This window comes from Suillus discolor (assembly GCF_016758755.1).
Source record: "Suillus discolor strain FC423 chromosome Unknown F5147scaffold_162, whole genome shotgun sequence".
Classification (NCBI taxonomy): domain Eukaryota; kingdom Fungi; phylum Basidiomycota; class Agaricomycetes; order Boletales; family Suillaceae; genus Suillus; species Suillus discolor.
The window spans coordinates 16900-38339 of NW_024541409.1; the positions used below are offsets into that span (position 1 = coordinate 16900).

The window sequence follows — 21440 nt, forward strand, 5'->3', positions numbered from 1 at the left end:
TTATTCTAATACATAATATACTAACATACAATAGTAGCAGATGTAGCTATATTAAAGAAACTGGAACTTGGAGCTTGGAGGCTATTTTCAATACATTAAGTATACTATCTCTCAGATTTCTTAACAATATACTAGTACAAAGAGTGATATCACCAGTCATGTCTCAAAGATTCTACCATATTTTATAAAGTAGACATCAAATTAAAATAATCATATCTTCACACAATGTCATTATATTCCCATACTACAGAGAAAAAAAATAAAGCTGAGAGACAGAGCTTGCTGACTTCCTATAGCTTAGTCATATTCCAATGCTCTAACTTATAATTGAGCAATTAAGTATATGAAAAGTTACAAACATTAAGGCACTTTTTGAGCCACTATATTTGCAATCTTATCCTCCTGATGTTAGGGTGTATGCTATGTACTCCTATGCAGAAACTCCAAATTACATTATTATCCTTTACTATCATAACTGCCCTTCTACATCTTTTTGGTAAGCATTGTCTATTAAGATGAGATAAATCTTACTCCTGGAATTTTCATTCAAGGCTAGCATCTATAAACTGATTCAAAAGTCCACTACCAATAGAAGTTGAAGGTAAGCTCATTCTTCTGTAACATATAGTAAAACATCTGATCTACTTGAATTATCTGAACAGTCTTATTTTCTTAATCTTAATGATTATTATTATTCATGAGCTTGTTTATATAGTAATATATACATTTTGACCTCATAGGATACTCTTCTAAAGTTGTATAGGAACAAGCCATTAAAGGCTAATAATGCTCAGAGAGAGGAGACAGCCAGTATAGAGAGAGTGATAATTAGAGAGAAAATATTACTGGCAACCCTATTTGATTTAAATATCTAGATAATTGACTCCTTCTGCATTAGTATAGTTGCGGTGACAGCAAGTAGAGATAATTCAGTTCTTAATAGTAAGTATTCAGGTTTCTGTCCTTAGCTTAATAACATTAATAGCTTCTCTAGAAAATACTGCCAATCTGATGGACATCACATCTGGTAACTAGAGTCACATCAGTAACTTGCCAACACAACCTTTCTCATTTGTTTTTTCTCTTATGAAACTGAAATTTTCTAATGTGAAACTTTCTTCATCCTTAGCACCTTCTTCTTCCTATGGTAATTACATTATCTAAGAATCTCAGTTAGATCTGAGTATTAGTAGGGTAAAATATTTATTTAAACTTTGAGACAATAGACAACATTATCTTTTTTTATTTATTTATTCATCAAACTCAGGTCATTATATACAATAAAAGTGGCTGTGCTACTGCTATATTAAAATTTCTTCAGAGTTATTTCTAGTTATACTAAGTTAGACTGAGTCATTAGATATAAAGCTAAGTCATCCTGGCTTGTTATTAGTTATGTGACCTATCCAGCTTCTGATGACAAACCCAGGAAAGAGGTGAGAAATATTACATAATGTGAATTCTATGTGTGACTACTTTTTCTTTGTTATCTGTTTTTATAATCCTTGTCTTTAGGATTTTAAGAATGTGTTTGCAAGATAATATATGCAGGAAAAAATTTTAGTCACCTAACATATGTGGGATTTAGTCTAAGTTATCATTGTGGATAACTAAGCAAAATTCATCACAGAATTAAATATTTAGTTTACCTAAGTTCAGTTTGAAAAATAAAATAAAATATCCATCTGAGTCACATTCTAATGTTAGAGTAAAGGGAGACTGTTTTATAGTAATTTCTAAAGTATCAGGCTCATAAGAGAGTATTAGTCATTCATGCACTGAACCAGTTTGATACAGGTCAGCAAGAGATATATATTTTGATTTTATACAAAATTTGCTTAAAATAGTTAAGCTTTATATAGATCTGCTGTGTATCCAAAACCATTATTCTTTATAAATTACAGGATTTCCCATATAGTCATTATTTTACTGATAAACATCAATCTTGATTGAGTCAAGGCTTAGCCCACCTTCATTGATCATTAATTATAACTAAACTATATAGGCTTCCATTTCTAGTGAAGCTTAATAATACCAGTAAGGAGCTACAGCCTAAAGTTAAATATTTGTTAATGTAAGTTGCTAAAGTTGATTCTCACAATTTTCCATAGTGCTCACTAAGACTTATTTTCAGTTCATAAATGAGTACAAAAATCCTCAAAGAGCATTGCCATCATTTTGGACTTAAGGCCAGTGCTAATAAGACTACTCTCCAGGCTTGGTTATATGAGTTTAGTCATAATTGTAAAGCTTGGAATAGGAAAATAATAGTAACTAATACTAAATACTTCTACTAAATTATGAAATGGACTTAGTTAGCATTCATTTAGGTGCTCATAAACAGTATAAAGGCACTTGTACAACCATAACCACCAGTACAACAGGTGACATTCACATAGATCGAAATTAAAAAAAAAACTTTCTATATATGTAGCATCTGGCTAACCTATGTGAAGATTCTAACTTAAATGTTACAAAAGGTATTGCAAATAGTGTTGAATATTTGAAAGATATGTGAACTTCATAGGAGATTGAAGCACTAATTCCATAGATAAGTCACACTTAAGGAATCTGATAGCCTAATTTGCAATTGTACCAGGCACAAGTTATTATAGCTTACTTTCCATACAAGTCCAAGGCTGACTAGGCAACTGCAAACCCAGAACCACAGGTCATTAGTAGTGGACTTGAAGCACTCTACATTCTAATATATGAAAGCTTTATATCAAAGATGTGTCTTCTTTTTTTTACTAAGTGCTAACTACCTCAAATTATACATTCTAGATTGCTCAACAGGTTAGTGCTGAGGTTCTAGCATAGCTGGCAAAAATGACTCCAATCATCATCCTATCTTATTTGTTACATGATTCACACATTGAAAGTTTAATAACTACATATTCACATAGCAACATCATAGCTCAAGTTGATAACAAAGAACCATATCACATTAAACTTGGATACAGAAGCATAATTAGCTTTATAATCAGTAAGATACCTGACCCTATCACTATGATGTTTGTTTAGGATATCCTGCATCTGAAATTCTGTCATGTGGGATAATACTAGTTCTCACTAGGGCAGGGAGTCAATACTAATCATCAGGGGATGCCCTATCCTAATTAAGTATTGGCCTTAAGTTTACTGTTATGATAAAACTTGTCAATAGGAAGACACCAAAAGCTACTATATTGACTAGAGGGTAAGTTAATATGACCACTATGACAAATGTAAGGAGTAGCTGATACTTATATTTAGAATATTATTTATAGATACTGTTAGAGTACCCCAAAAGCTTTCTGATTGAATTTTTCTATAGATAGCCATAACATGAGCTTCACTATTATTGTTGCTACATTGCAAAAACAGCACCAAGTTGATAAGTAAGATATTGTCACAATTGCCTATAAGGAGTATGGAGAAGAATTTGATGCAGAGTTCTTATATCAAAAGAAAAACAAGATACATGTTATAAGCAATACATACCATCATCAAAAGTTAAAGACAATTTAATTCCTCTTGTCTAAGTTTGTAGTTATTTTGTACTAATGTGTTAGACTTGTTCCTGTGTTTTCTATTAGTGCATGAGTACATATGATAATATAATGTGCTCAAAAAAGGAAAAGAAGCTCCTGAGGCAAATCCTGCAGGACTAGTAGTAGCATGGGTATGTATTATATTGCCCTACTACTAGTTATAAGAACAAGATCCTGCATATCATGGTGTCAATACTATTGGTTCACATTGCAAAGTGCGACCTAGTACAAAGCTTGTACTCTCATCTCCTAGCACAATTATCAGAATGGCCCTGCAAATCCTCCCAGCATTTAAGAGAAACATGTAAGAACTATTAGTTTTGAATAGAACTGAGATATGGTTCTTATGAAAAGCAAAGCTTTTGACCTCATGTCTTTATAGCTTGAAGAACTATTCAATGATATCATTGCAAGGCTCAATTACTATGGAGTCATAGATGACACATGCAAAGAAAGCCTCACTAGTGTCATGACAAAAATCAAATCTCTATAGTAAGTTTGGCAGACTCACCCTGCTCTACACTCACACTCAATTGATCTGGAGAGAGGAGAACTGCTTTTCTAGACACAGGTCCACTTACAGTCTAATACCAAGGCACCGATTTCCAACTCAAGACTATTTTCAACCTTATTGGCTGGGTGTTTGGTGTAATGGGATGGATTCCTGAAAATGCTACCTTTTGGAATTACTACTATCCACTTATGATCCTTTATTACATATGGTATGAAGTATTGTGCACCAGGCATCATAAAGCACCATAAATGATATAGATCTCGTGGTTCACTCAAAAGGATACCAGACAAGTTTGCCTTGGAAGCAATATAGATAGGCCCTAAAGCAAGTCATAAAGAAGTTACAAGACAAAACAGACCTCAAAGGCTAATCCAGGATGGATTAGTAGCCTCTGTAGATAAGCATTATATGGAGGGTGATGCTAGTAATGGGCCACACATGGAGTATTATGCGGAAACATTCCCCACTTGATTACAACTAATCTGCTTTGTAAAGGCTTAGAAACTAGGTAATGCTAGAGAATATCGGAGGAATTACTATCAGAGCATACTGGGCTTTTGAGGATGAGCAGCTGCCACTAGATAAGTTCCACATTCTCAACCACACAGACTAGAAACAGCTGCTCACAGACTCATGTGAAAATTATAAAGTCCTTCGATTCTATTCTATATTTTTATATTATACTAATCAGTGCTTCAATTTAATAGCATTCTGTTGTCTATAACTGGACCCAAGTGACCATTGGCATGTACTTGCTATTGCATGAGTCTCTCAGTCTTTTTGTCTCTGTGCTTTGGAAAAAAGCTAAAGGAGCTTCAAACCAGGAGCAAAGTAACTATGAAGTTCAGGAGATGCTTAAAGATGCTAAGCAACAAGCTTTGAGCACTGTAAGTTTTGAACACCAGTATAATTAAATGAGATATCACTCATAATTTTCATTAGCTCAAACCTCTTTCAAGAGTCACTTGGCAACTGAATTTGAATGATATGGCCTCAGACTCAGAGGATAAGTCAGAATCAGAATCAGAATTCTCTGAGGAAGAGATTCTGAAGACAAAGTCCAGAACTTCAAGTAAGTTTAATCCTTCTACAATGATACATTATTATATTAATATATATAAAAGATTATTCTGAGAACTAAGCTTTATACATATATAATAAGACATGTGGTACTGAGTACATGTAATAACATGATCTACAATGTTAGTAATGTGGGATCTTAAAGCTTACTTTGTAGCCTCAAACATCTCTGTAAGTTGTATATTCTCTTGTATTTCATAAACATTAATATTGTTCTAGCACACTCAGCTAGTGATGGCTGAGGAACAGATCATTGAAGTGATTCAGGCCTGTCATAAAATAGGTTCAAAAACTTACAAGAGTACACACTGGTTAAATGCTGTAAAGGTCAGTGATATAGTAAGACTATTATTTACATTACTGATCCACTATATTTATAGGAATCTGGTCTTCTTGATATGGTGGCCTTCATTTGCAAACCTGATACCTCCCTAGAGTTATTATCAGATCACCTTGCTATTATTTTTAGACAACATCAGTGGAAGAATAAATTTGGTCTTATATTTAGTCTGTGGTTACTTGGGCTTCCCACTAGCAGTACTGCATCTCAGGTAAGCATAGTTCCAGATATTCTGATCATACTGCTATATTCATGAAATACACTTCAAGGCATTACTGGAGCTTCATACTATTGTCAAACCCATGCTTGACAAAGGATCCAACAAAAAGGCTAAGAAATTTCCATTAGGACAGGCCTTTATCTAAGCACTAGATGAACTTGACGATACCCATTGTTTAATTCCTACTGCTTCTCAGCCACTTGCAGCAGGCTTTCTAAACAATGAGGAGTCATTTATTCAAGCCTATCACTCTTGGTTATACCCCTCCATAATTGCTCGTAGCTATTCTGTAAGCCTTTATTTGATTTATACATGACATTCTCCTTAGCTAATGAATTTTTTCATAGGTGAAGCATGAGCCTAAAGAGTTATATTCTCTCATCAGCTCACATGTTCTAAATCGAGACACATTTGCAAAGTCCAAGATTTCTTTGAAATCTTGGAGACTCACCTGCATCATAAATGAAGTCATTGAATATCGAGAACATATCAAAAGGGTCAGGCAGGAAGTATTTTGGATTAATAAAGCTCAAGAAACCTTGAAAGTACAGCAACCTCTTACTGACAGTGGACAACAAGGTATAGTTAATCTTACATTCTAGTATTGTTGTATGCTAATTATTATAAAAGATGATAGGGATCACTCATGCTCTTGTATAACCTGCCTTAATCTTCCTGGTGTTTTGGATAAAGAAAGGATGATAATTTGGAATTCAGCTAAGAACTACTAATATCTGATGACCTCCTCCTACTCAGAGGTAGAAAGGTAAAGTAAATAGGTAGGAGGTATGTGAAATATATAGTGTCTATGTAGAATTTCAGAGTGCTATAGGTGAAAGTAGTAGCGATAATTTTTGGGTCTAATGTCCTATATAATAATATTATAATGATACAACAATAGCTAGACACTACACGAAGTAAGTACCCAGCCAAAATATAAATGTGTTGTGGTCTTGCACAGCCTAGTCTGCTATACTTGCGAGACAAGTGTGTTCGACCTATCTGTTTGATAATAGAATGATTAGTTATATGAAAAGGAAGATAGTCTGAAGGGCAAAATGTTGGATCCAATACCTTCGGGTCAGGTTAGGCATCGGGTTGCATTGGGAATATGTCAGAAAGGTAGAGAATGTTAGGAATAGTAAATGTTGGGTTACTATCAGATGTTTTTGATTCTTTCAGATAAAGAAAGGATGATATTGCAGAATTCAGTAAAGAACTACTAATATCAGATGACCTCCTCCTACTCAGAGGTAGAAAGGTAAGTAATAGGTAGGAGGTATGTGAAATATATAGTGTCTATGTAGAATTTTAGAGTGCTATAGGTGAAAGTAGTAGTGATAATTTTCAGGTCCGATGTCCTACATATATAATAAGACATGTGGTGTAAAGATTTGATTCTATGTGGGCACTACAAAAGTGTTACCTTAAGACTCAGAGTGCGAGTGAGATGTTCGTCCCAAAGAGACTGCCTATAGAAATGCTCCTTGATATAAAGCAAGGGATATCTTGTTAAGATCAAAGTGAGAGAAGGAAAGTTACCAAGAGTGCACTCGGTGTTCCGAGGATATGTCCGAAGTACCGAAGTACTCATCTGAAGTGGTCCAAAGGTGGTCCAAAGGTGGTCCGACGTCTAGAAACGAAGGTCCGAGGTTGTGCAAAGTGTCCGAAGAGCTTCCGATGAACAGCGAAGGTTCCGAGAGAAGTACGGCGGGTGTATCAAAGTATAAGACTTCACGAAGTATAACTAAGCAAAGACTATCGGGAGAACTTAGAGACAGCGAAGAGTGAAATGGCAGCGGTCAGGCCAAACAATCGTTCCGAATGAACAAGGATCGATTGCGTGAAGTATGACTATCCGAAAGTGACTCTACTAACTATGACTCATAGCAGGGAAAGTGAAGTGAAGTGCGAGTAGCTAGCGAGGCAGATTATATCCTACAGCGTGAAAGTCCAGAAACTGCATAGGCGAAACCAGTAGCGAGATAAGACATCCGAAATGTAATAAGACTCAAGGCGAGCTGCTACCGAGATATGCATGTAATAAGGTGCAAGGCGTGTATAACCGACGGGCCAACGACATATGTGCCCCTAGACATAATCAATAACAGATAACCAGGTGAAAAACGCACCAGCGAAGTCAAATGGACACGGACGGGACATGGTATGGAGGATCAGAACTGTATACAGGCCTTGGAAATGGATGGACAACCTTCGGATGACTCAGACGAGCACGTGGAACTCTCGGAAGGTAAATGGAGTGTCGAGGAATATGTGTGTGGGATACGTATGGAATTGGCAGGATACGAGTCCAATGCCAATCCGAGTGCTACAGTGGTACTGAGTACATGTAATAACATGGTCTACAATGTTAGTAATATGGAAATGAATAACTGTGCACCTAGTGGGGATAGATACAACAAGACATAACATAGGGAGGACATTTTCTGATAGGCCGATGTGAAACCTGATATCCAATGTGAAACCCAACGAGCCTGATGTTTGGATCCAATGAATGTCTGATTAGACAGCTAGAAATATGGTTGGACAGAATGGCATAGTCATGCTTCATAAAATAGCCTGATACAGGCCCAATGTGAGCCCAAGTGTTACAATGTGATCTACAATATTAGCGACATGAAAACAAATAACTATGCATCTAGTGGGGATAGATATGACAGGACATGACATAGGGAGGATATGTGCATGGAATTCCATCAGCTGAATTGGCCTAAACATTGGGTTGAGTGAGTAAGTGTTGGATAACATTGGGAAGTGATTAGCATGTGACAAATATTTTAACATACATCATGAAATAGCTAGATATAAGCCCAGCACGATGTAACACTTGGGCTTGCATTAGGCCCATATCAGGCTATTTTATGATGTATGACAATGACATTCTGTCTGACCATATTTCTAGCTGTCCAATGAGACATTCATCAGACCTGAACATCGGGTTTGTCAGGTTTCACATCAGGCATCAGGTTTCGCATTAGCCTATAAGAAAATGTCCTCCCTATGCCATGTCCTGTCGTATCTATTCCCACTAGGTGCACAGTTATTTGTTTTCACATTGCTAACATTGTAGACCATGTGTACCACATGTCTTATTACATAGGACATTCAAGGACCTGAAAATTATCACTACTACTTTTGCCTATAGCCCTCTAAAATTCTACATAGACACTATATATTTCACATACCTTCTACCCATTACTTTACTTACCTTTCTACCTCTGAGTAGGAGAGGGTCACCTGATATTAGTAGTTCTAGCTGAATTCTGAAATATCATCCTTCCTTTATCTGAAACACTCCAAAACACAGATAGTAACATTTGCTATTCCCGACATTCTCTACCTTCCCAACATATTCCTGACACAACCTAATCCCTAAAAGTATTCTCCTAGCCTGTGGTGGTTGAGGCTGTAAATAAAGGCCTTGTCATCGGCATTGAGCTGGACCAAAACTCCAAGCCAGAGTTCTGTGACACATGTATCAAAGCAAAGTTAGCACAAAAACCATTCCCCAATGAGAGTCACAACTGAGCACGCACCTATGGAGAGTCTCAAGTTACACATATAAAAGTAAATGCAAACAAATGCATTGCAAAATGAGAAACTAATATTCTAGACATCAAGTACAAATTACAGGACACCAATTGTGTTATTGTTGTTGCATCATTGTTGTCATCATCATTGTGTCGTCATTGTCGTCGCATTGTTGTTGTTGTCATTGTGTTGTTGTTGTTGTCATTGCATTATCATCATCATCATTGTGTCGACGTTGTCATTGTTGCATTGTCATTGTCATTGTCGCATCATTGTCAGCATTGTTGGAGCAAGCAAGAGAAAATGAGAGCAGACAGGAGCAAGGGAGAGTGGACAAGAGCAGGTGAGAGCGGACAAGAGAGTAGCGACAAGTGAGAGCAGCAAATGAGAGAACGAATCTAAAGAACAAGATTAGAATGAAAAAAAATCATTGTGCACCTCAATAAGCACTTAAGCAAGATAATGAGTCTAGCAAGTCATCCTAGAATAGTTTGTTTAAATGTAAAGAACAACATTAGAATAAAGAATCATTGCACACCTGAAAATTAAAATAAAGAAACACACTTCATGGAGGCAGTGTAGCACTCAAGCTCGCACTAGGCTCATATTCTGCTAATTTCCCATGCATGTCAAACACCCATTGCACACAAATCACTTCCCGATGTTATCTGACACTCACCTGCTCAATCCAATGTTTATCTACTAAATCCAATGCTAATCCGCTAATCCAATGCTAATCCGACAAAACCCAATGCTAACCTGACAAAACCCAATGAAAATGTCCTCCATATGTCATGTCCTGTCACATCTATCCCCACTAGGTGTGCAGTTACTTGTTTTCACATCGCTAACATCGTAGAACATGTTATTACATGTCCGCAGTACATTGTGTCTTATTACATAGGACATAGGACCCGAAAATTAGTGCTACTACTTTCACCTATAGCACTCCAAAATTCTACATAGACACTATATATTTCGCATACCTCCTACCTATTTACTTTACCTTTCTGCCTCTGAGTAGGAGGAGGTCATCCGATATTTTGTAGTTCTTAGCTGAATTCTGCAATATCATCCATTCTTTATCCAAAACACTCCAAAACATCTGACATTTGCTATTCCTGATGAAGGTGAGGAATCTTGACTATAGGTAAAATGCTAAAGCTAATGGGGGTTCTACAGCAAGTCCAGGATACGAGAATACGACTCGACCCAAAGGACAGCTACTGAGAGAAGTTCCTCTTTAATGTAATGGAGGGAGTCTTCGTCAACTAGATGGGTGGTAACAGGTGTGCGGAGGCATGAGAAGATAATGCGCATGGAGGCGTGCATAAGCGATGCGAAGGCGCATGAGCAAAGAATGCGAGGGGCGCGTGCATGTGCGGAAGCGCGCTATGAGTGATAGGGAAGAGTTTTCAAGTATAACGAGAGCGCGAGCAATGGTAGATAGTGAAGTATAATCGGATTTCAAGTACTAAGTTGCACTATACAATTTGCAGTATACTCAGATAAGGGGGGGGGGGGGGGGGAAGTAAGTTAAAAGGAACTTTCCCTCTATTTAAGAAGGGAGATTACGCTATGCAGCGCGCTTCTGAGCGCGGTACCGAACCGAGTAACCATATCAACTCTAAATATATTCTAAAGCCTAAGATAGACTTTCTGTATGTAAGCGTGGAGATCGGACCGAAGGTATGTCAATTCAGTGAAAGGGATAAGAATAACGCACCAGTAAATCAGTGAGGACATAGGACAGACGGACGGACAAGAATGCAAAAGCCTAAGGGGAGGCACTCAAACGCACACGAAAGGTGCGAGTGCATGTAAGGCGCGTGAATGAGGCATGTACATAGAGCGCACGTGTGAGAGCGCATATGACTGATCCTTCAGATAAGAGCAGGAACATGTAGGGAATTATGTGGGTAATAGGGCCGTATATCCCGCATTGAGAGGCGTGAGTCTCTACACTGATGTGTGTGAGGAATGATAGCTAGATGAGAAGGGGTGAAAGGGTGAAGTGGGGTAAAACTCAAATAGACCTCTGGATGCGAGTATAGATTCGGCCCAAGGGGATTGCTACTGAGAATGATTCCTCTGGATAAAATGTGAGGGGAAACTTGGAAACTAGTAAGGGTAACTGGGAATGAAAGAGTGCGAGAATTTGCACTGATGCGATGCGAGCGTGAGCGAGCCGCCAAAAAGCGTGTTATGATGTGCGGCCGTATAGCTGAGAGTTTGATGAGGCGCGGAAGCGCGCAGCCAAGCTAAACAATAAATGCGAAGGTTTTGCGAGCCCGTAGGCTATGCGGCACGGTGATGGAGCGAGGAGAAAGCTCGACAATAGAAACGATAAGTGGAATGTGAACGTTAACGCGGCCATAAGAGGCGCACATGCGGTAGTATGTCGAAGGTTTTAGATTTTCAGTCCAAGTGTTGCGTGCAAGTTGGTGATAATTTCGACACGGGAAAAGATAGATACATGAGAATTCGTAAGTACTAAGTATATATGAGAGCGCGCTGTAGCACTCGAGCTCGTGTTAGGCTCGTATTTGTTGATTTCCTGATACACGTTCAATGCCCATTACTTTCTGATGTAACCCGCACAAACCCGACACAAACCTGATGCTTTGACTAGTGGACCCAATGTTTCGGCCGCATCGGACCCGATATTTTCCCATGCACTTGTCCTATCCGTGTCCTGTCCCATCTTGCTAGCCCCACTAGGTGCGTAGTTGATTATTTCACACATTACTCATGTCATAGCAAGCGCTATTACATGTTTTCCCATCATCCGCAGCGCCTCGTGTTAGTTTACATGTACTTTGGACCCGAAATCGTCGGCCGCTACTTTCACCTATAGGGTTCTGGATTTCTACGTACTTATATATATATTGGACTGACTATGAGTATTTTCATTATCCAAGTAGTAGGGAGCCGTTTCCTGATACTTAGTGGTCAAACCCGATATTTCGTAGTTCTTAGTTGACATTGCGAATATTACTGCTCTTTCTATCCGAAATACCCGTCATTATCATATATCTGCATACCACTCGCTTTCCCGACATTCGCTATCGCCATTCCCGCAAACCCGCTAAACCCAAACCCACTAACCCGAAACCCGAAAACATCGGACCCGACACTTTGGCGTTGGACATCGTAGATATACCCTCGGACTTTGTTTCTCGTGCTCGGACTTTTGACCATTTATTGTTTCACTAACTACAGACCATTCCAAATAGCTAACCCCTCGGGTCGAACACACTTGTCTTGCAAGTATAGCAGACTAGGCTGTGCTAGGCAATGTCATGGGTACCAGCCACCCACATGGGTCATGGGTGTGGGTGGGGGTATGCACTTTGGGTACCCACACCCATACCCATACCCCTATGGTGGGTATGTAAGCAAAATGTTATATAACTCCGATACTGTACCAAGTGTGAACCTTAATCTTAAAGCACGATACCAACCAACAGAAGGAAAAACAACAACACTAACAAGCTACCATGCATTCAACAATTCTCAAAAACACTACTAAACATATCACCAAACTTACAGATAAAGCAAAGGCAGCAGTAGATGAGAGGCTCAAAATCACATCCAAAAAAGAAAGAATACTGATGGTAGCAACGGAACAATACACACACAGCCGAAGAAGGCCAAGTCAACCCAGGAACATGGCACTAACAGTGTCGAGGAAGCATCAACCGAGCCTCACGGCAGAACCATTGAACAAGCCCCACCTAAAGCCCATCCAGCACTGAGCCGACAAGCAGCGGTCCACTCTGAAGACGAAGATGAAGCGTTGAATGACGAGGCAATTGTGATCAGCGATGAAGAAGAGACTGCAAAGGAGGAGCTCGGTGAGGGGCCAAGTTCGAATTCTATGTATAAACTAACATTAGTCACTACAGAACAATTAATGAAGGAGTGGAACTCACCGATCTATGCGTTTTTTGATCCCATGCCCGCCATCGAGATAATTGATGGACGTCGTGCACATGGGTTCAAGTGCATGGCGAAGGGATGCAAGGTCTGTATTTGTCGGTTCCTCGATAAGAAAGATGCTCGCTCGACAGGTAACATGCAAAAGCATGTCAAGACTTGCTGGGGGGATGAGGTTTTGCAGGCTTGTGATGATGCAAAAAATGCGGAGGAAGTGCGAACCAAGATCGTCACAAGTATCCTGCATAGCGGGTCAATTACGGCGTCATTCGAGCGTAAGGGAAAAGGAAAGGTCACGTACTCACATAGGCAGCATACTCATACTGAAACCAAGTGGGTCCTCGAGCTTCATCTGCACATCAGCTAACAGACAATCTTGCAGGGCTGAGTTGGTCCGTTGGGTAGTGGAGAGCCTACGACCATTTGATATAGTCAAAGATAGAGGTTTTCAGTCATTGATGAAGACCGGGAGGCCCGAGTATTACATACCTTCTCCAAGGACAATCTCTCGTGATGTAAGACTCGTGTTTGCGCGAATGCACAAGCGAATTGCTAAGATGTTGGGAGTTAGTAAAGTCTTATTTAATTGAATCACAGAAAAAAACTAAAACGACCTACCAGGAGTACAAAGGGAAAATGAACTTTACTACAGATGCTTGGACCTCGGAGAACCACCGTGCATTCGTTGCGTTCGCAGTACATCTCGAGTACAAAGGTGTCCCCCTGAGTTTTCCGTTAGACATCATTGAAGTCTCCATGGTACATTGATCACTTACATCGAGAATGGTTCATGTATTGAACCACTGCTAGTCTCACACTGGAGAGCAGCTTGCAGCTGTCTTTGCAGATATGCTAACGGAATTCAACATATCAGAGAAGGTAATGTTTTAAATCAGTAGAAAAAACTTACGTGCTGAAGCATTGATAAATAGATGTTGAGTGTGACGTGCAACAACGCATCAAACAATAACATGATGGTCGACAAGCTTGTGATGTTGGTTCCCAAGTTCACAGGAGAAGCGAGCCACACCAGGTGTTTTTTGCACACCATGAATCTTGTCGCAAAGTCCCTGATATGCGAGTTTGATGTATCGAAGAAAGACGCTGAACATGCCTGGGATCAGAATGCTGCCAAAGATGATGGGCTTATCGAGCTGAGCGCTGACATTGAGAAGGAAGACAGGGAGATGGTCGCACAGTATAATGAGTCGGAGGATGACCCGCCAGATAACAACGAGGGATGGGTAAATGAGGTGCTGTTGTTGCCAGAGGCCCAAGCTGCAGAGCTGCGAACAAATATTCGACCTGTGAAGTTAGTTCTTCTCAAGGTGCGTTAGAATTGATACAAACTCACCTGCGAATTGACCATGACGTTGTGCAGTTGCGCAAACTCACGTACAAGCTCATACACTCCACAACGCTCCTCCTGCCTGCCTGGCACAAGATCCTCATTGATCAGTCCATGTCACCAACTAACATGCCCCGCGATGTCTCCACTCGTTGGAATTCCACGTACGACATGTTGGAGTATGCCGTCTCGCATCGGAAAGCAATTGATGCTGTTACACAGCGAAGAGAGCTGGGTCTGCAAAAGTTTGAGGTTGCTGACAGTGAGTGGGAAATTGCCGGTCAACTTCATGACGTCTTGAAGGTGTGTTATGATTGTTTACTAAGCAAACACAAACATGCTCACCAGCATCTAAGATTCTAGAGGATGCTACCCTCTTCTTCTCTCGATCAACTCCTAATCTTGCAACCGTTATACCCGCAATGGATTTAATCGACACCCGGATGACCAAGTATTCTCACGACACGAAATATTCTCCATCAATTCGCGCGGCAGTTCAACTCGCAAAGAAGACCTTGGACCGATACTATGAGCTGACCGATACATCAGAGGTCTACAGGATTGCCATGAGTAAGTTCTTCCGTCCCACTCAGTAGTTACAACATCCCTATGAACACTGACTATTCTTTAGTCCTGCACCCTCGTCATAAACTGACTTATTTCAAGTCCGCCGGTTGGGAGCAAGATTGGATCAACACCGCAGAAACCCTGGTTCATGACAAGTTTGAGCGGTCCTACCAGGACATGGAGATTCAAGACGACGATGCTCTTGAGATGGCAATTGACAGGCCTGCTCAATCGGCGGTGGATTCTTCGTGCGAGGTTCGTTTTTCTTTGTTCCATCCACTCACTACTCACTGTGTTCTAGAATATATTTGACCATATGTCAGTGCTCGCGCCACCCCAATCCATCGACTTAGGGAACGAGCTTGACCGTTACCTGAGTGCTGATGTTGAGCACGTTACCGACGCTATCGTGTGGTGGCATGAGCGCTGCTCATCTTATCTGTGTCTCTCGCGGATGGCACTCGATTACCTGACAATACCTGGTACGTCTAATTTTTCACTATCAAAGATTGTTCTGACACTGTTGGTAGCTACATCGGTCGATGTTGAACGTCTTTTCAGCCGCGGTAGGCTCCTCTTAACTCACGTTCAGTCACGTCTGTCTGCGCAGTCAACACGCGCCTTACTCTGCCTCGGCGCTTGGAGCTGTTTGAACCTTGTCAAGGACGAAGATGTTACGAAAGTCGCTACATTGCCCGATGTTGATGGTGATGCTGACGAGGTACTTGAGGATGGATGGGATAGAATAAGGTTGAATTAATTGTAGTTACATTTTGTTTTTTTCAACTATGTTAGTGTGCACCCACAGGTGCGCTACCTACCAACCCACCATAAAACCCGCACCCATGTCATGGGTGTGGGTATATCTGCGGGTACAGGTGCGAGTGACACTGGCGACACCCACGGGTATACCTGTGTCATTGCCTAGGCTGTGCACGACCACAACATTTTTATATTGCTAAACACTTACTTCGTGTAGTGCCCAGCAATTGTTGTATCTCTACAGTGCAAAGCACTGTTCGGAGCCGAGTAGGTAGTGGTAGTATGTAAACAGGGTCCATAACGCAAGTAATGAAAATATAAATGAGATAGTGTCAGAAATAAAGTCAGTCTAATGCAGATTGAGATAAGTACGCACCAATGGACCAGCGGAGGACATGGATAGGACAAGGGAAGGATGTGCGACAGAACCAAAGGGAAGCGGATGCAAGCTGAAGCGCGCGCATGAGTTGCGGCCATCAGCCGATAACGGAAATGGTGCGCGCCGCGTTAGCTATAACGTGCGCTATGCGAGGACCCTAAGGGACACTGCAAAAATGGCCTCTACGAGGCTACAAGGACTCCAAGTCCTACACCGACATTCACTATATTCCTGACACAAACCCGACACAAACCTGCTAACCCAAAACCCGAGAACATCAGACTCATAATTATACCTTTGGACTTTGTTTCCCACGCCTTGGACTATCTTCCTTTTCATATAACTGATTATTCTGATACCATACAGCAAACCCCTCAGGTCAAACACACTTGTCTTGCAAGTATAGCAGACTAGGCTGTGCTAGACCACAACATTATATATTTGGCTGAGAGTCTATCTATGTGTTCCCTCCTCAGCCATTGTTCAAGTTGTATCATTACAGCGAAGAACATTGTTGACAAGTTGAACTTTTGTGCCAGTGAGCGCACCGTCACCTGAACAAACATATACAAATGTTGGACTTAAGAATATTTCCAATGTTGAAACATTGATGCCTGGGAGAAGTTTGCTGTGAGTGCTGTGAGTGCTGTGGGTTACTGTGGGAACTGTCAAAATGTTGATGTCTGTGACGAAATTTGTGGTTCACTGATGAAATCATTATTTATCTGTTTATTTCCACCACCAAAAGGAAAACACCATATGTCTGGGCCCTTGGGTTACTATCCCCCCACGTGTGGAACGCTCATGATGCATAGCATCTGTTTAGTGTCAAATTACTGTAGTTTGGGAGAGCTTCTCAATATCCTATGTAACCGTAATGTATATAACAATGTTGAGCCATGCCATCCGCGATAAAATTATTGATCATCTTCCCACACACTAGGACTACGGGGAAGGAATAGACCAGTACCTACTGCAAAAAGTGCAATTGTGATCATGAAATAGTATATCATCCACGCATCATGCCCTTCCTGCATTGAATAAGAGAAGACCGAAGCTGCAGATGCCGGGCCAACGATCCTCGCAACCGAGGCAGCCATCTGCGCGATTCCATTGGTTGCTCCGAGCGAAGCATGATTGGGAGAGGCGGCTCTGATAAACAATGCCATGGAAGCTAGGACTTCTCAGTAAATTAAGACGTCGGAAGTGTTGGATGGACATACGGTAGCACATGATAAAGCTGATCGACAGCGCAAGCTGAACGGCAACACACAGCCACACCGCCATACCTATCCCATGGGCTCGGGCAAGAGCGTTGATCACTGGAAATAAGATGGCGATGGGTATACCGGAGGTAACGCCGGTGATATGGATAGCTCTTGCACCGAAGCGATCATGTAAACGAGCGAAGAAAAGTAGCTGAAATATGCCATGCGCGACGCCTTGTGCTGCAAGTAAAGCGCCGATGCGAGGAGGGTCAAGGGAAAGACCACCGAGTTCAATCGGTGTCGCATAGAAAACAGGTAGGACCGAATTAAACGCCATATGAAACAGGGCCATGGTGACATAACTTGCTGTTACGTTCAACACTTTCGAGGTTAGCAAGGCACGCAGCGAAAGCGGCTTTGATTGGACTTCGTCAAGATCCGCTTCGCCAGAATCGACTATAGCATTGCTCGATAGCTGGCGAGGTTTGTATGACTTTCCGGAGAATCCTCCTTTAATCAGCTCCCAAAGTGATGTCCTGGTAGAAGTGCTCTTGTAACCACCCTTAGTGTGGTCCAGAGATGGGTTTTCAGCGCCAGACTCACCTCTTTAAGACCGAAATACGTGACTAGCCAAGCTGTTGATGCAAACAATGCCGGAATAGAGCATGGTAGGAGATATGGGTAGGCTTTCAGGAGTTCTGATCGCCCAAAGATATTAGGGAATCTCTCTGCTGGTCGGGAGAGCGAGCCGCCAATGAGTGGTCTAGATGTCGTGAACTTAGTGAGAGAGAAAATGGAATACGTATTGATGTATGCCTACCCAATTGAGTTTGCGATCATCCACGGAATTGGTACATAACCGTATGCCTCGGGCATATTGGTCATGTCAGTGATGTCCATCACCATGGTCTTGAGGATAGCATTGCTCGCATCAAATGCTCCGCAGACAACACGACTGGTCAAGAATATCAGTAATCGATGACCACAAGTATTAAGTTGAACACACTGACCTGATGACCAGATCAAGGAAAGTCTTCGACAACCCAAACGAAAACATCGAGACCGAAATTGCTAATAGAGCTATCAGTATTACAGGTTTCCGGCCGATGTGGTCGGACAGTTGACTCCAATGAAAAATAGTCAGTGCATGCGCTACATAGTATGACGATTGCTCGGGAGAATATCAGGAACTGAATGAAGGGGGAGGAATGACGAAGACATGCTTACAAGGATGCCGACATAACGACCAACCTGAGACTCGTCTCCGTGAGTCACTCCAATATCTCTAACGAGCTTAACAAAGTTCCGATTGTGGTCAGATATAAGTATAGGCAAAGGGAATATACTCACTTGGGGAGTGAACGGGGAAAGGGTCTGAGAAGAAAGAGGATCTAACGTCTCCAAGAACAGTACGATCGAAAATTGATCCCAGGGTAGAGGTGTCTTAGTCGTTGGTTGCTCTGGTCGTTGCAGAAGAGGCATTTCCTCGTCATCCTGCCGTGCAATCATGGTGGTACGAGAAGATGATTCAGATGAAAGATGCAGGCCATTTTACAACATAAACTTGTTCCAATGCAATGCGGCAAGGTGCGATCACCGGCATGTTGACAGATGAAACACGATCATTAAGTTTAAATTTCCCACACGGCTGCCTAATCTTAAATTTATCATTGGCCTGCTAACCCGGGCCCTCGCGTGCGGTCTCGAGGTCTGCGTGGCAAGATTAGATAGAAGAGACAAACAATTCCTAAATCAACGACATTGAACGGTTTCAAGTGAGGACATTACTTACGATGGTGCTACAGCATGGCGATAGTGCACTGCTTGTGATGAAAGTCCCGATGCATTAACTTAATAGGTCTAGCTACGGATGGCTGTAACTGTATCCATGCCTATCGCGCGTGTACTTATTTATCATCCGCAGGCAATGTGACCAAAGATGACTTTTCGGCGGTCGCTGCTAGCTCGTCGATAAAGAGTACGCCACTCTACATGTGAACAAGCTCAAAATGGTAGGCTCGGAATTACAAACGTACCTCCGTTCAAGTTGCCCCGTATACTCAGGAAGCACTACAGGCTAGTACTACCGCTACCGTGACTCCACAGATAATCGGGGGTATTGGCTTCGGTCGGAGTTTTTATTCATGGCCGACACATCGCGCATGCGGCCACAGTGACCACCGTTGTATCATGATTCATGAGGCCAGCGGGTGACAGGCACGAAAGACATCGAGGGGGGTTGGAGGAGCGCTCACAGCGTCAACCATAGCTGACGTAATAAAACTCCGATCAAATTGAGCCGAGCGGCCAAACAAGGACCCCGTGACAGGTCGTCCGTCGTGTTTTGCGCAAGTTCTTTGCGTTGTTCGAGTTCAACGAGCAGCTCGTGATCAGTCTCCGGTTGGATGTTTGCTCCCCGTCACTACCCCTACTTTACGGGACGTCACGGAGAATTTTCCTACACGACTCGTGATAATCATGCCACTATCCGATATCGCTCGCGCACATTCAATGTTTCATTTGCGTTCAGACTGATCGGAAGGACTACTTATGCGACATGCTACGATTGCATGCATGTGATTCTGAGTGTGTCAGTATTTTCATTGTGTTCCTGCTTCTACAGAGGCCCCGGCGACAATTTATCAGACTTTGTAAGTTATTGAATCCTAGTCCGGCACATAGTCATGACCGTTATACTGGGATCGAATTCTACACGTGCTGGATCAAGATCTACCCCCGAGTTGTGAGTCACACGCAAGGCTCCGGACGACCATATACTAGCCCTCGCAGACCAATGGCAGTCTACCTCTGCACTCGAAGCAGCGATGGGAAAGAGCCTGGGCTTAGCGTGCTTCTAGCATTGCACTTATATTAGTAGTAAGTTCTACACTTATTTACGTCCTGGCTTATAAAATCGACATCAACAATCATAACATTCACCCGCATGATCAAGACTCTAGAGTCTTTGCGGGCCGCGTGGCTTGAAATATTTTACTCGCAGCTTTTCTTAGGCAATGTGATATCCGTTAGAGGAAGATCAAAACGTCCTTCATCGATACCTCCTCTGTCGTTTACTCGAACGCACTCAATCTTCAATTTCCGTTTCTGAGTCATAACATTGGATCCAGGAACATCCTTAGGTTGCAGTTCACGTATACGGATTCAGAACACATTATGCAGACGACGACGATCAGTGAGGGCCATACGATTTCGCATCATCCGACATTTGACCCCCATCACAATTTCAAAGAGAGCGACAAACACAACGAACGAATTGAAGTGCGAGTGGGGTCGTCTGCAAGTGATTCAAGAGCAGTATCTATTTCTGACCTGAAATCACAAACGAAACATCAGCGGCTGCGCGCACGAGTGCAATTTGCGACAATTTGTGGGTCGATGTACCTAGCTGGATGGAATGATGGGACAACTGGTCCATTGCTCCCTCGGATACAGAAAGTGTATGGCGTAGGTGGTTTGAAACACCTGCACTTCTCTTTGAAGTTTACCTTCCTATCGTCTTGACAGTTGAATTTCATGGTCGTATCCCTGATATTCGTGTTCGCATGTGTTGTAAGATTTCACTGCAGCATGCAGGATTCACCGATCAGTCTGAGTTACTCGATAGGGCTTCCTATCTGGAGCATTCGCAAACCTATATCTAGACGGCAGATTCGGTTTCGGAAAGGTGATTCCATCTTCGATGATTTTTTTACGATCTCTGAGTCACGCTTCGTGGTCTAGGTGATTGTGGTAGGTGAGGGCAGATGATTGAAATCAGAGGTCACAATCGTCTTATCGTTGCTCAGGAACTTCGTGTCAAGTTATAGCGTATGCCATAGAAGCGAGTGCCTTGCCATTTCCTGCATTCGTGCTAGGTTACGCCATCAATGGCTTTGGATTGGCTCTACAGGTAAGTCATACAAGTGCAATGGACAATACTGCACGGATAGACCCTGAAAACTAGTTCACACAATCGAATGGTTTTGTGGCTAGTCTCA

At 41.7% G+C, this 21440-nt stretch overlaps 4 protein-coding genes across 4 annotated transcripts; all 4 read left to right on the forward strand.

The window, feature by feature from the left end:
* Positions 1-13119: 13119 nt before the first annotated feature.
* Positions 13120-14069, forward strand: F5147DRAFT_588833 (uncharacterized protein; the record flags this gene model as incomplete). The annotated part of the gene is made up of 4 exons (XM_041432122.1): positions 13120-13515; positions 13631-13744; positions 13800-13937; positions 13989-14069. The coding sequence occupies 4 exons, from the start codon at positions 13120-13122 to the stop codon at positions 14067-14069; spliced, it is 729 nt and encodes a 242-aa protein (XP_041284737.1).
* A 41-nt stretch (positions 14070-14110) lies between these two features.
* Positions 14111-14266, forward strand: F5147DRAFT_527213 (uncharacterized protein; the record flags this gene model as incomplete). The annotated part of the gene is made up of 1 exon (XM_041430017.1): positions 14111-14266. A coding segment is annotated over one exon (156 nt), but the record flags the coding sequence as incomplete, so codon positions are not given.
* A 147-nt stretch (positions 14267-14413) lies between these two features.
* On the forward strand, positions 14414-14760 carry F5147DRAFT_527794 (uncharacterized protein; the record flags this gene model as incomplete). The annotated part of the gene is made up of 2 exons (XM_041430032.1): positions 14414-14506; positions 14560-14760. Coding segments are annotated over 2 exons (294 nt in total), but the record flags the coding sequence as incomplete, so codon positions are not given.
* Positions 14761-14763: 3 nt separating this feature from the next.
* Positions 14764-15255, forward strand: F5147DRAFT_527162 (uncharacterized protein; the record flags this gene model as incomplete). Its single annotated transcript, XM_041430013.1, has 3 exons — positions 14764-14829; positions 14892-15096; positions 15158-15255. Coding segments are annotated over 3 exons (369 nt in total), but the record flags the coding sequence as incomplete, so codon positions are not given.
* Between the last annotated feature and the right edge of the window lie 6185 nt (positions 15256-21440).